The sequence below is a fragment of the Bombus vancouverensis genome, chromosome 3 (assembly GCF_051014615.1).
Source record: "Bombus vancouverensis nearcticus chromosome 3, iyBomVanc1_principal, whole genome shotgun sequence".
In the NCBI taxonomy this organism is placed as follows: domain Eukaryota; kingdom Metazoa; phylum Arthropoda; class Insecta; order Hymenoptera; family Apidae; genus Bombus; species Bombus vancouverensis.
This window is the reverse complement of record NC_134913.1, coordinates 14,580,912-14,596,152: the sequence shown is the minus strand read 5'-3', so window position 1 is coordinate 14,596,152 and position 15,241 is coordinate 14,580,912. Positions and strand designations below refer to the sequence as shown.

The following is a 15,241-nucleotide window of genomic DNA, read 5'->3' as shown; positions in this document are numbered from 1 at the left end:
CTCGCGAGATCAACTTTTAAGTGTCTCGTAAACGCGAACCAAGACGCATCGCGATACGTGTTACGAGTCGTTAACGAGTACAAGAACGGTAGGAGTAGGCACGCCATTGAAATTACAACGAACGTACCTTCTCGTTGCTGTACCGACTCTACCTACCTATCTACCTACCTACCCTTTTTCTCCTTTTTCGCCGCCCGTTCGTTGACGCGTTTTTCCATAGTCGGTTATTTCCATGGCAAGCGACGAGACGATTAACGGGACGAATACCTCTAATTTGAAAGTCTAAACGCGAAGAGCGAGCGTCCTTTTCGTACGGTCACGGTATATCCTACGTATATGCTAATACTCGTTTCCATCTTCGTAAGCATCGGGGATCGAGCATGTATCGCGTAGCGTTCGTCTTCTCTGCGTTTCGCTTCAGTCTTCGCTCATAGCGGAGATCAGCTTGTCAAAGAGACGATGTCCGTGTATCGTCGATACGGCGTAGTACGATGAAAACCTTCTTGCTTCTCTTCCGTCGGTCGAGTGATCGAGGAGCGCTACTGAGAACACGCCACAACCATAGAGCCTTTGCGTTCGCGCCAACCGAGCGACGAATGCCTCGTTCTTCCGGTTTAACAACGTTTTGTAAAACGAACGAGCGAGTTAAGTTTAATAAGATGGAAGCTTTGCCGCTTGGCGATCGTTCAGCGAATTGTATTAGGTTGTCCGAAAAGTGTCTTTCTTTCGCGAACATACAAACGTGAAACCAAGTGTGTGAAATGTCGTGTTTATCTCAACGGAACAAAATGGATCGTACGTAATTCAACGAAATAATATAAAACAGAAAACGTTGCGCGTCTATTATTTCCTCATAAAACGGAAGAAACTTTTCGGACAACCTAATAAATGGAATATTCGGATGATCTGAGAACGCTCTATGCCTTCGCGACGAATGCCAGTGGACGTTCGTGGAGATTAAAACGAGCATTCAGAATGATCGATAGCTGTTTCCATTTAATCTTCGCTCGGACTCGTGACAACGACGAACGACGAAGAAATTACAATCGCGATCGCGAGTTTCCTCGTTTTCCACGATTTGTTCAATTCGTTGTAAACGGGTTGACTCGCTTGTTGTAGGCGAACGAAACATCGCGGGGTAGAAAATTAGTGCGATTATTACAGTAATCGTGTGAACGTCGAACCCGCTTTCGGAGAATTTTCTGTGCGTTTTAGTTTAGAAGAAAATATATAGAGTCGTGAAAGAAGTTCACGCTGCCAGTGAATTGGTTTGCTGAATTTGACAATCCGATGACAACATCGGTATGTCCGTGGGTAATTGTTGAAAGAACGGAAAAAACAAAGTAGATTGGAAAATTCGCTTTTTGACTTCAAGAACACGCCGATGACCTCGCAAGGTAGATTCGTGATTTTGTCTCGTTATTTCGTACATGCGATTTAATCTTGGCGAAGTTACAACGAAGTACAAATGGTAATTAACGCTGGAACTACCACACCAGCCAAATCGACTGGTTTTACAATTTTATTTTAAAGTTCCTGCTTCGTGTTATATATTTTTCCCGCAATGATAACTAAAGGAATAATGTAACGAATTTCATTTTGTTTTTTACGTATTCAAACTCAAAATAATTTTGTATCAAGGCTACTTATACCGACAGCAGTCGAAATGACTGGTACTTGTCAAAGCGTAAAAGGGTCTTGCAATCTGTTTATCGAACCCCAATTAACCAGTTTCCTCGTTTCGTACAACTTCTCACACGTTCTTATAATTTTTATGAAAGTATTCTTTATGATATTAAGAAAGTTCCGGATCGATCGCTAGATCGCTAGATGCTAACGCTAGAAATATCACACCAGTCAAAATGACTGGTTCTACGATTCTACAAATGTGTCAACCCTTGTTTAGGTCCCAGATGGATTACTAATACCAAAAGTGTACAACATAACATGGAATTTCTCCTGTAATCAATAAATATAAAAATATTCTATTATTTCGTATTTTTCCAAGACCAGTCATTTTGGCTGTATTTCGTAGAAATAGTTTCGCGTTAACTATCGGCAGTTCTAGTGTTAAATACTCGAGATCGTTAAATATATTTCTTTGGAGATCCAATCTACACGATTCCATCCGATGGTTTCCAAATCGTCGCCTTTATTTGAAACGCCCGAGTGTTTCTCGATTCGGAGAATCCATCGAACGTTTCAATATTATTTCTAATTTAATATGTTCAACGTCCATTTGTAAAACCAAACATTTGGAGGAATGCTTGGTGAAATCATTGGCTCGCCCTTTCCACGGTACGAACAGTCGCACGAGCGTGTCGGGGCGATTCTTGGAGCACAAGAAGGATGTTCGATTTCCGATCGGCGAAAAGAACTCTCCTTTACGCTTTCGTATTATTAAATTTCATTAAATTATTAAGGCGCATTCCGCTCGATGGTTGGAAGTGTAAACGCGCGATTACTCGCGAGTATCGTAATTATGGTTCATCGATCACTCGTATCTACGCTGTTATTCGAATCGAAACCGGTCGTACAACGTCGATAACGACTGGAATCGATAGTAGGTCGCGATCGAACGCGCGATTTGAAAACACGCGTCATATCGTCTAGAAATCTACATGGTATTAAAAAAAAAAAAAGCCAGTCGTAAAATAAGAAAAGCAGCCCGATCGATGAATGAAATATGAGGTAAAAATGAACAAGAAATTAGTCACCGTGGCTCGTTACACGTTCTATCGTTTCCACGTTGCATCCGTAGCATTATACAGAGCAAACAGAAACGCCATACGGCCGTTTAGTTAGCCGTTGTCAACGTCGCTTTCCAGTACGCGTTTGTAGCGTATTATCGCCACAACTATGTGCTATCGAATCGTCTACACCATCCGAGTTAATAAGAATATAACGCTACCGACACATAGTCAATTTCAACGTGCAACGCGATTACTCGTCCACGCGTTTGACGAGCTTGCAACGTTCCTGCCTTCCGTTTAACGAATCGAGACTATCCGTTTTGTTATAAGTTGCATGCAAATTCTACGTTGGCACCGACAGCTTCGTTCAATATACAGGATGGTTGGTAACTGGTGGTACGAGCGGAAAGGGGGTGATTCTACGGGAAAAAAGAAGTCGAAAATATAGAATAAACATTTTTTTTTTAATTTTTCCATCGAGACAACGATTTACAGTGAGATCCGTTATAACGAGCGTACCGAGCGAAAATTCAAAGTCGATTTTCTCGAAAACAAAGCCTCGAACGAAACATTTTTATTCTATATTTTCGACTTCTTTTTTCGCGTAGAATCACCCCCTTTCCGCTTGTACCATCAGTTACCAATCACCCTGTATTTTCGATTTAATGGAAGGAAAATATTTGAAATTATGCAAACGATAGGTATTTCAAGGTATTACGAAGCGATTACATATAGTTAGTCGCATTTATATTGTGTGACGAACGCGCGCCACTATCTTTGTATTGTATTGTATTAAATATCGCGCTGTTTATCCTACGGAAATACGAACCATTTATTATAGCTTGAAACAATGCTCAAACAATTTCTTCCTAACAATAACGTTTAATTGTATAGGTAGATTGAATAGATTTTTAACAGAGAGCAGATTGTCCTTTTTCTTTTCTTTCTTAAATTCGACGCGATCTTCTTCATTATAGCTACGATTGCTATTAACAATTGTGCAATTTCGCGAGAACCTCTACGCTTTCCTCTGTGATAAATTACAAGCTGTCCGTTATCGAGATTGGTACCTTTTCTTGAATACTGGCACCACGTGAAAATGAGACAATTTTCTCTTCAAAATCTATCGGAAAGTGAAAGGTTATTTTTAGGAAGAAATTATCTAGGAATTTTTAAGCTATGATAAATGGCTTGGTATCTTCGTCGAATAATCCACACGATATTTAAACAAAGCCACAACTGTACAAATAGTTCTGCGTGCGAATATTAATGCGACTGACGGTACGAAACTGTACGCGAAATCAGAAAAAGGCGAAACGAGTTTTTCATTGTTCAGAATTAAATCGTGTAAACGATACCTACGGCCGATGCACGAGAGAGAAAGAACCATTAATCTTATAGTTGGAAACCGGAAAAATTTGTTAACCGTGAAAGTGAAACAAATGAAACGAATCTATTTTCGTTTTGACACGAAACACGAACGAAATGACATCGATAGGAGATGAATGTAGACTGTACACAGAATATTTCAGAGAAGCAATCTACGATCGGGAAACGAAACGAGGGCGAATGTTCACGAAGAAAAGTCAAAAGAGACGGGACGAGAACACGAACGAAAGACGAAGGATAACAGAGGAAAAAGGAAAAATCGCGCGTCGTCGCTATTGTTCGCAGCGGATCTAAGAAACGAAATCGAAGCGCTCGTTGCGAGGTAATCGCCCCTTAAAAAGTAGGCCGTGTTTACCGTAACTTTGATTAACCGTTCGACGCCTTATTGCCGGTAAAATTGGCACGACGCTCTTGCGTTACGTTGCGTCGCGTTATGTTTCGAGTTCCAGGCGAAACTCGTCCACGAGCGCCTTCAACGAACCACAAAGGGGTGAATTAAAGAAACGGTCGATACGTGGCTTGCGTGGCTACGTGTATACATACTCGAAGAACGACCTGCGTCCTTTCACAACGTCGCTCTCAAAGCAAATAGAAGGAAGGCTTTATTCTCGCGTGATTTTCATTCAAGATTTCAGTCGAGATTTCGATCGACAGATATCGCCGCGTCGGTTGCGCAACGACGTTACCGGGTTGGAAAAGTCGGAAGAAGCCTAAAGCCGAATTTAAGAGCCGAAGGAACACGGCGGACGAACGCTGCTTAAATTCTTATTTTATACGCGGATGGAACGAGGACAAAAGTATCTTCCTTCCAAAGCGAAACCACGTAAATCCGGTACAGTTTTTACTTCGGATGACCATCTTGGATGATTGGTTCGCAGCGAAGCCGAATTTACATATTTCCAATTTGGATCATCGTCGTGGCTGATTCGTCGAAAAACGTTGTTTTCATTCGCGCTTCGTCCAAAGTGGCCGCCGAACAATATAAACAAAGTAGAGGCAAAGTAGAGGAATTCAACTGATAGGAATATTTCGCCGGTTTTCATCTTTCATTTTCATAGCCAATTTTCATAGCCTGTGGATGTCCAATCACCCGGTCATCATGGAAATCCAAAATGAAAAGGTGTAAATTCGACTTGAACGTGAAAGACGAACAACTATCTCGTTCATGGTGACCACTTAGGACGATCACTTTGAAGGAAAGCGATATTTTTCGATAGATCAAGCGAAGATATGTAAATTACGTTATAATTGAATGTAAAAAACGAGAGCCGATGTATTTATACAGGGTGGTTGGTAACTGTTGGTACAAGCGCTAAGGGGGCGATTCTACGCGAAAAAAGAAGTCGAAAATATAGAATAAAAATTTTTCGTTCGAGGCTTTGTTTTCGAGAAAATCGACTTTGAATTTTCGTTCGGTACGCGTGCGGTACGTTATAACGGATCTCATTGTAGATCTGTAGCGGCACAAGAGTTAGAATTCGATTCAAATCATGTTGTTGTTTTGCTGCGGAGTATCAAGACCGCGGTCGTAGGTATTGTAAGGCAAGACAAATTTGAATTTTCCGACTTCCCCCTGACTATTATAAATAAACGGACGCGATCGCAAACGAATCAGTATACACTGCGACCAAACGATTTTATACACACCGTATCGCGACTTGGACTTGTATTGACAAATTTAAAATACATCGACGACTTCACCTAATAATAATCTCATTAATCAACCTCCTACAGATCGTTGTCTCGATGGAAAAATTAAAAAAAAAAACATTTTTTTTATTCTATATTTTCGACTTCTTTTTTCGCGTAGAATCACCCCCTTTCCGCTTGTACCGCCAGTTACCAACTACCTTTTTTTCTTTTTTAATGATATTTATTTAGCCCAAGACACAGTTTTAAATACATATTGGTATTCACAATAAACGATGAATTTTTGTAATGATGTGTTAGGCAAAGGTACCGATACGCGACGGTACGACGTAGCCATGCTATATTATGTGTGGGCGCTTTACATTTTTCGTGTTTAATACAATTTTTGGGTTTAAGCCGCTGGGGAGCGGAGCTTTTATACGAATTTGTTTTTTTTTTATTTTTTCTGTCCTGAAAACTTGGTCGCAAAACAGGACGAGTTACCAACCACCCTGTATATTCGTTTGAGACGTCCAAAGCAAAGTTCGCCTTACCTCGTTCGTTTTTCGGGCGAAACGGGGACGAAAATGTTTCTCCACGAATCATTCACGATGTTCGTCCGGAGCGAAAAGGTGTAAATTCGACTTTAACGAATTTCTTTTTCGAGGTCGAGCGAAGGATAAGCGCGAAGAGACACGCGACGACGGCTACGTTTTAAGAGTGAACGCTTTCGTCTCGACGCGCTCTTCCCGTTCGTTTGCCCCGATCTTTCTTCTTCGGAAAAACCGATAAATATCGAAGAGAGATATTAAGAAGGTCGTAAGTTCGTTGTTACGGCGTTTAAAAGTTGCCGGGTAAGAGCAACACACCTTTCCCTGAGTTAGGGTGTCGAAATCACCTAAATATAGTTAAGCTATTTCCGAATTCGGCATAGCGCGTGGAAACGCGCGTCCTGAAAACGAATGGGCCTGGCTGTCGGTGATCGAAAAAGGGAAAAAGAAGGAAAACCGAGGTGTCGAATGGCTGGAGGGTGGCGCAGAGGAGGGAGAAGCTGGTCGACGGTAGCCGAGTGATACGTTCGCGCGAGTGTCGCGCGACAATGAGAAACTTGTTAATTTTCCGAGCGGAGATGTTTGTACAGGTGTGCGCGATCGAGCTGCTTTCGATGTCTACGTTCAGTCGTGGCGATGCGCCATCGTTCGAGAGCGATAGGCGGTGGAAGATATTTTTCCAAGATCGAAGAAACGAGAAAGAAACCGGCGGAAGGAGCTGAAAAATATCTGAAAATCAGGACACGCTCGAGAAGACGCGAAACCGAATGAGATACTCGTGAAAAACGATGGAAGATGCACGTATTACAAAGCTGGGAATCGCGAGAAAACGGAAAATCGGGGAAAGAAACTCGCAGAAGGCGTTGACAAACGTTTGGAAGCGAGCAAAGTAGGAAATCGAGAAAAGATAGTGAAAAGAAGAGACGGGAGCATCGAGGGAAAGAGAAGAAGAAACAAGAGATTAACGTTTGCCACGTATCGCGAATGTTAATAACGTAATAAAAATAATGTAGCAAAATTGTTAGAGTTTCATATTGTATGTCTCCGTTTAGATCTATACGTTGTTGAGATTGAAAGACTGCGAGGTTATACGTCACTGTTAAAGAAGTATAGACAATAAAAAATATAAAGGATGCTAAAGATCCTTTATTATGCTAAATATAAAGGTCCTAAGGTAAAATTTGAGTTGCAATTTTCCAGTCTAAACGTCGAGTACGAAAAACGTTAAGGTTAGAAAAGTAGACCATAAGTATATATCAAAGAGAAAAGTAACGGGGAAATTCCTAACCCGCAGGAGAACAGCTATGAATAAGTAAATAAATAAAATATATTTTAGTGCAAGCCAAGCAACGAAGATATAGTGCTGCCTACTAAGAAAATAATAGGAAACGAAAGAAAGTGGCAGTCTCGAGCGAATTAGGCGTCTGGCCAGGTATACGCGATGGCGAATCAATTTACAGGAATAGAGGGCGCGTATATCGAGATGGTGATACTACGGTGGCCCTACGATGGGCGCAAGACGTAACTAAGGTGGCGAGGTGGGCCGACTCGAACGCGGCAGGTTCTTGCAGATCGGCGACCGAGAGGGTGCCGAGTTGTATGGCTGCGCGTATCGTATTCACGGTGTCTCTGTTTTCGGGAATCGTAACTCGATGTGCGAATAGGGTTTCCAGGTACAACGATCTCGTGCCTCTGGAGATCTACTAGAACGACCGATCTCTCGCCTTTCGACCGATTTCGTTTTCGATCGTAACGATCCGATATCGTCGCTCACCCTCGATCGCACGCTGAGAGAATTTTTTAAAGACGCGTTCAGGGAGCTACTTTCAAATCAGCCACAAACATTTCATCGACGCAATTTCACCGAAACCAGCATACGAAATCACCGACCAGTCGTTTCATCGACGTCGTCTTCTGGCGAAAATTGTTACGCTTATCGTCATACGTTACCGTCCGTTATGCACAGTCGCTCCCCTTACTCAAATCTATGCTATTGATATTTTTTACGACTCCCATATAACTCGCTTCTTACGACTTTTCAACGGAAAAGGTAACTCGCAAACAGCAGTGGCGGTCATACGCACACGCGTAGCAGAGAATTATGTACCTGTATGCAATACGATGTTAAAAAGCGTGGTCGGAGTGAAACCTGCCCCAACCTTGAAAAGATTCAAAATAATCCAAATCTAATTTTCTTTTAAGCAGAAATGAACGTGGGTGAAGTTAGATTTTGTACAGGCCAATTTTTACGTACATCAGGGTTGCAACTTTGACAATATATAAAAAAATTGTGGAAATTTCTTTCAAGTGGCTCACTTTTTGTAAATATTTACTTGCATAATTTACGTTAATTAATAAAGTACCAACGCAATACGTCGTAATATCGTAGTAACTTTTATCATTTCCTTTTATCTTTTCATGCATGGAAATGAACGTTTAGATACAGATGCACGATTAGCGATGACATATGACAATTAATATACTAATTATCGGCAAAGAGAGAATGTCATCCCTATAGATAAACATCGTCGGCGAACTCCGTGTCAGTGAAATCGTGTCGACGAGGTGATCGTCGATAGTTCAAAGGTAACCCGCATTTAGACCAAACGACCAACAACACATAGAGCGAGAATGATAGAAATCGTTCGTGCGCGTTTAACGTACCAGTGATTTACAACCTTTTTCATCTCGTGACATAAATTAATTACGGAAATTTTGTGGCACCGTCGAAAGATATCGTGTTCGTTTCAAGTCAGAGCATTCATACCAGACAGCTATTGTTGCTTTTATACTATGATTTAGAGAAAAAGACATCAGTGTTCTTGATTAAATACAGTAGCTACAAGAAGTAGATACTTCCATTTTCCAATGAACCGTTTTTTATCAGGTTGCATACTTCATTTTCATAATACAATGGAGTCTCGGCTATTCGAGTTCCGTATTATTCGAGGCGCTTCCAACTTTACCATAACTTCGTTTTTCTCGAAATTTTAGCACGAAGACTACGAAATTGTACATAGCCAGGTATCGTGAAAACAGTTAATCAAACGTTCAATCGATTAAATACGCCTACAACATACGATACGCTTATACAAACCCAAATACGCGTACAACCTTAAGCCATCAAGATTTTATTATACGACTCATGAATACTAATAAATTATTCCGTATTACTCGAGGTAGGCCTGGTTTACAACGCCTCGGATGATCAAAGATCTACTGTACTCTTCATAGTCGTATAAAAATACCGCCAAAAGATATGAAACTTGATATACTTGAACTTAACGAATCGGTACGTAAATACCGCAATAAATACAATGGAGTGCGAGTCCTCGTTGCACATTGTATATTCAGCTATTTTATATTTTGGAGATCGTTGCCTCACACCGTTCGAAAATCGCGTTAAACCGTTATCGAGGAAATCGTTCGTAAACTCGTTTATCTCATCAAAAGATTTATCTCGCTTCGCGACGATCGCGGTCAAATAATTCAGCGAACGAATTCAACTAAACGGCGACGGAACGCTTGTTCCCGCTTAAATTTCACTAACAAGAGGATCGTTCGCGCGCTTCGTTTAAACGCACCTTTACGCGAAAGACTTTGTGCGCGCATTCGCCAAGCAGCTACATCCTAACTTTTAACACAGACGCCACGATACAGAAACGTGTGCGTATGCGAGCGCGTGTGCCTGCTCGCAAGTCTGCGTTCCAGATACTTTGCGCCTTTAACTCGACTCTCGCGTGACCGTCGCATCGTTCGCCTTTCCACCGTACCCTCGCTATCGCACCCTCGCCCTTGGCATCGCCATCACCGGAGGCCTTCCCTACCGAAATATCTTCTTACCCTACCCCTTTCACGAAAAACGCACGCGTCCTCGTCCCACGACACGGAATTACCGGGCCGATCCTCGGCTAGAAATTCCTACACGCGCGAAACTCGAAAATTCCATCTCGAAAATTTCCATCGAAAACAAAAATTTCCATAGAGTTGGTTCGCAGAGATGGCGCACGATAGGAGAGCGAAATGTCGCGCGAACGATCGAAACGTGTGGTATCGATCGAGGCGAACACGGTGGACGCGGCACGTGGAACCGCAGATGTTCCAGGAACGGATCTCGCTCGCGTATGGAATCGCGCAACCGCGACTGGAGTTCCGCGAAAACACCGTCGAAGATCTCGATCGCGATCCTTATCCTGCAAGAGCGTGCGGCCGAGCGCGTTCGCCGAGCAGGACTTTAACTACTTGCTGTGTATCGATTAAACGCGCTCACCTTGACACGAGTCGTTTCCACGAAGTTGACCGTACGCGAACCCTCACCGTTGAACTTTACAATGCCAAAGACGAAGCGTTTATTTTCGTCTTGCGATCGAAAACATTTTGCATCGCAGGAGCCGCGATGGCTCGGTTGTACTGCTGACTCTTGCATTCGTACGAGAAGTATGGCCTATGGTGTTCGAGTGTCGGTCGTTCCCTTTTTGGCTGGCATCTCTGCGAGTTGATTTATCGTCTTTAGTTCAATTTCTGGTGGTTAGGAACTCGCTTACAACTTTTTACGTCCCTCGTGATCGACTGTTCAGAAATTCATTCTTATCCAATCTGTTAGTAAGGAGACAGGCTACCAGCGTCTCGCTGCCGATAACAGACGTATTAGGTTGTCCGAAAAGTGTCGTTCTTTTACAGACGCGTCTTCTACAACGATGTATCTTCGTACAAACATGAAACCTGATCTGTCGAACGTTGTGATCTTTATTTTGATAGAACAAAATGGATCGTACGTAATTCGATGAAATAATATAAAACGGAAAATATTGTGCATCTATCATTTCCTTATAAAACGAAAGAAACTTTCGTAACCTGAAACCTAATACTTGCCTACTCGCTTACAGACTACTAGTACTCACGGTATTGGAGCCTTGTAAGCGAGTACCGGACTGATTGTCGCAGGAAACTTACTCTAGCAAAAACGAGAATACTCGTACGCATTGTTTCAACGCGATAGTAGTCGCCGATGATCTTAACAACTGATACGACTCGAATACTAATCTAAATGCTATCGTCGGATCATAGGTGACCACGAGAGATTACGTTTGCTAGTCAGATTGCACAATTTTATTTCATTATCTTGTACGATAAGGAACAACTGTAACGACTATTATCGTGTAAATTGCAGAATACACATTGGAACGAAGCATGCTAGAATTATGTTCCGAATACGATACCAATTAAGCGTAGAATAATAAAACGACAAGTTCTCGCCGTTTCGCGTAATAAACAGCGACTCGAAATTTACGCGTACAGATAACGACTCGGTAAAGGGCGCCGCTTCTCTGTTCCAGAGCTATACTTTCCTCAGTCGAACTTGGCCGTAAGGATACCGTACCTGGCGCGGGACGATGCACACATTTCATGGAAGTTGAAGCTGCTCGAGCTGAGGACGCTTCGAAACGATTCGACGGAACCGAGTCGCGTGAACTATCGCGTCACCGTGCCCCGCGAACCGACAGTTTCCATAGATTCCGAGACGAACAGCTTGCTACTGCACGGTTTTTCAAAGAAAGGTAAGTGTAACAGATGTTCTTCGATCTACGCGTTTCGCTTCGATCGCAGACGTTACCGCGTCTTTCGTTTCCCCGCTTGCCAAGGCGCGACCGGATCCGATACGATCGTCGTTGTGGCGAAAGAAGACGACAGCAACGAGGCCGTCCTGGAAATCACGGTGGAACCATCTCGTGTTAACGGGACGGAAATCAAATGCGCGGACTACGTTCAGGTAATTAGATCGTCGCTGCACGGTCTATTTCGCGAGACTCTGTCGCTCTACCGTTCAACGTCGTTTCGTTTTCAGGACATGTGCTTCTGGAACGCGTCCAGGTATAGGATATACGAAAATCAGCCGGTCGCGATGATCGGTACCTTCGGACCTGGCATTTACACCGACCTTTGCTCCAATTTTCACGTAACCGACTACAAGCTATTGAACGGCAAGTCACCCTTTCTTTTCATGCTCGTCGTCGCGTCTCAGCTATAGCTCGGCGATAGAGAATCACGTTTTCTAGACAGGAAGAAGGAACATCCCTGTGCGCTCCAACAGAAACGGCATACGCCTCCGCGCCTAACTATTAGGACGTTTATCGATTTTACGTAGGATGCGATGGTTTGTTCAAATCGTCGATCGAGCGGTCCATCGATCAGGGTTTTGCATTCGAGGTGGGGAGGGGTGAATTTGTAAAAATTATTCGCAAGAGTCGCGAGAGAAACGCGATGAATATGGATCAGGAATCCCTTCGCCTCGGCGAAGAAGTTCACGCGCGTTTATTACACGCGAGGTTCAGAGATGTTTGTTCAAAAGCTTAATGAAACCTCGAATTATCATAGAAACTTGAACAGTACGAATGTATCACCAAGGTTGATTAAAGCGACGATCACGAAGTGGACGTAACACAGTGGACATAAGCGAGCAGAAATTCAACGTCGTTGTGATAAGATTTCTACCTTTCCACGAATATACGATTTTTCATTCACCTCGAGATTCCATGGTCTTTATAATAAATTCCAGATATACACAAGTCGAGCCACAGGGGATAATAAATATTGTTGAAGGCTTCGGCCAGAGCTTAAACGTTTTTGAAGTTAATCTGGTTTCCTGTAAGCGTCCTAATATCTTACGAATGGGAGTGTATCTGTCCGACTCTCCCGCTCGAGGAAATAAATCCATCGAACGCGTGCGCGCGCGCACGAGCCGCCAACTCCTGGAATTCCCGGAAGGCGAGTTAAGCGTTCGTGGAAAAGTAGCGGAGAACGTACGAACGTCCGATAATTTCTAGGCACGGAATACTTCCACACGTCCAACGACACGCTGTTCGCGAACGCGTTCCTGGACAGAGACGCGTTGGGTCCGCCGCCTAGAGGCCCCGGACCGCGAGTCGCCGTTCAAGTTCAGTGCATCGTGTGGGACGAGATCACCGGAATGCAGTACGCACCGATCGACACGCTGCACGTCGACGTCTTGGATCAGGACGACAATCCACCGATGGCGCAGGGCAACCACTCGATCGATGTGATTCTTCCAGAATTTACCGCGGTGAGTGACGCGATCCTGTCCAGCTGTTTATCAGGCGTAAGAATGGATTGTCCTCCACTTTTGAGTATCATCAGAGTTTCATTCGTGAACGACGAAGACAGGCCATCGAAGTAATCTCCATCGTCGTCGATGATATTTCGCCTAGTTTTCTTGCGAATACCATCGCGATATAAACTTGGCGTTTTGTCCCTGTAGTCGGTACAAATGTTCGTTTTCAAATTTCTCAGGACCTCCGGAGTGTGGTCGATCTTCGAGATCGAAATCGCACCGTTTAGATCGCTGGTGCTAATTTCTGCGCGTTCGCCGGTAAGATTCGCTTCGTTACAGATCACGCGAACCATTTGGATGGCTCCAGTCGACATTTCTCTCGGATCAAACGCAAACGGCTTACAGTGTCGAATACGCTGTTCACTGCGAGCCGTCGCGTGCGCTAATCGACGTACTGCAAGGTTTTCCGTCAATGCTACAAAATTAGGAAACAGCTGTAGAATATTTCCATTCGATTACGCGAGGATTCGCACAATCCGACTGGATAGTCGGGAAAAATTCATTCCTACACTCGCGTTACTCGTTCCTCGAGATGTTTCGAGCTCCTACATCTGCACTGCGCTTCTGCTTGTTGCGCTAAACACACATATATCTACATACAGTGTACACGCACTACGTCGATGAAAGGAAAATCTCGTTAGCGAACGGACGACGAATCGTTTAAAAAGTCGTCGACTTAATCAGTGGCGCATTGTTGCAGCGATCACGAGGCATTGTTTGCAGCGTGAAAAGACACGGAAGCGACGAACGCGACAACGGAACCGTCTCGAAGAATCGTTGGGAAGGAAAACCCCTTCGGGGTCTGATCTTGATTAAGCCCGAATCTCTTTTCTACTTTCGCCGCCTATCCTCTCGCGTTTCCCGCTTCTTCTAACGTCCCTTCGCGTCGCCCCCGCGCCCGAGTAGGCGAAATTTTTCTCGCTATTCGCGTAAAAATCTTGTCATCCGTGTCGTGTCGATAGGGTGACAAACTGGTGGACGACAACAAGCTGATACTGAAGGACGCGGACGCGGAAAGTAGTAACCGCTACAGCGTCCGTATGCTCGGAGACGCTCACGACGCCTTTAACGTCTCCCATAACACTTTGCCGATCGAAGTTCCCAGAGGGATCCCGTACACCGCCATATTCACCAGTGAGTCGATATTTACGAACGTATTTCCCTACAGTTCGATCGTCCTCGCTTCTTTCTCGATAAGGATCTGTCTGCATCGGGTAAATTTCTGTTTCCTCCGTTACAGGAATATCCGCAAAAACCACTCTTCTGCCAAAGTCTCCGTATCGCGTGATCCTGCAAGTGAAGGACGAGTCTCTGATCCCAGGACACGGAGAAAACACGGTGAGTCAGAGTCTATCGCAGATAGCTGACGCGAACGAGAGAAACGCGGGTCTTCTTTAAGAGCCGCGAGGCGAAGAAGAAAATTCAGGAAAACTGGAATAGCAGCGAGCGAGGATTCGGGAAATTTTTTCCCCCAATGATCTGACTGCGGATTTTTGTGCGCTCGTGCGAAATTTTTGCGCTAATACTCGGACGAGCGGTTTCAAAATTGCAGTTAAGATTGTACTTATATTATCCGATTAATCAATTTCTCAGATTTTGTTAATATAAGAATTTACATAAAGTTAGACGAGTAAAAGAGTTATGGAAGAACAAAAGTTAGATGAACGTAGAATTTTTAATTAAATTTGAAGCAGGTCTGAATTGAAATTTTACCGGGTAAACTTGGCGTTAAAGTTGCGCGAAATGATATATGCAAAACTATGGAAAGTATCGAAATCAGAGTACTTTTTCATGACGCTTATCGCAAGAAATAAATTTTTACGATTGCATTCGTTTCCTTGTTTATATTA

The 15,241-nt window shown here is 43.5% G+C and overlaps 1 protein-coding gene across 3 annotated transcripts in view; it reads left to right on the top strand.

The window, feature by feature from the left end:
* The window catches only part of Ret (protein kinase receptor Ret oncogene), a 34,715-nt gene that overhangs the window by 6,537 nt on the left and 12,937 nt on the right, over positions 1-15,241 (top strand). For 2 of the 3 annotated variants that reach the window (XM_076617196.1, XM_033328880.2), the window contains exons 2-7: positions 11,599-11,820; positions 11,905-12,032; positions 12,108-12,243; positions 13,087-13,343; positions 14,354-14,525; positions 14,632-14,729. In XM_076617196.1, the coding sequence (XP_076473311.1) occupies positions 11,599-11,820; positions 11,905-12,032; positions 12,108-12,243; positions 13,087-13,343; positions 14,354-14,525; positions 14,632-14,729 (1,013 nt within the window). The remainder of the gene's footprint in view (positions 1-11,598; positions 11,821-11,904; positions 12,033-12,107; positions 12,244-13,086; positions 13,344-14,353; positions 14,526-14,631; positions 14,730-15,241) is intronic. The other variant, XM_076617197.1, reaches the window with a different exon arrangement.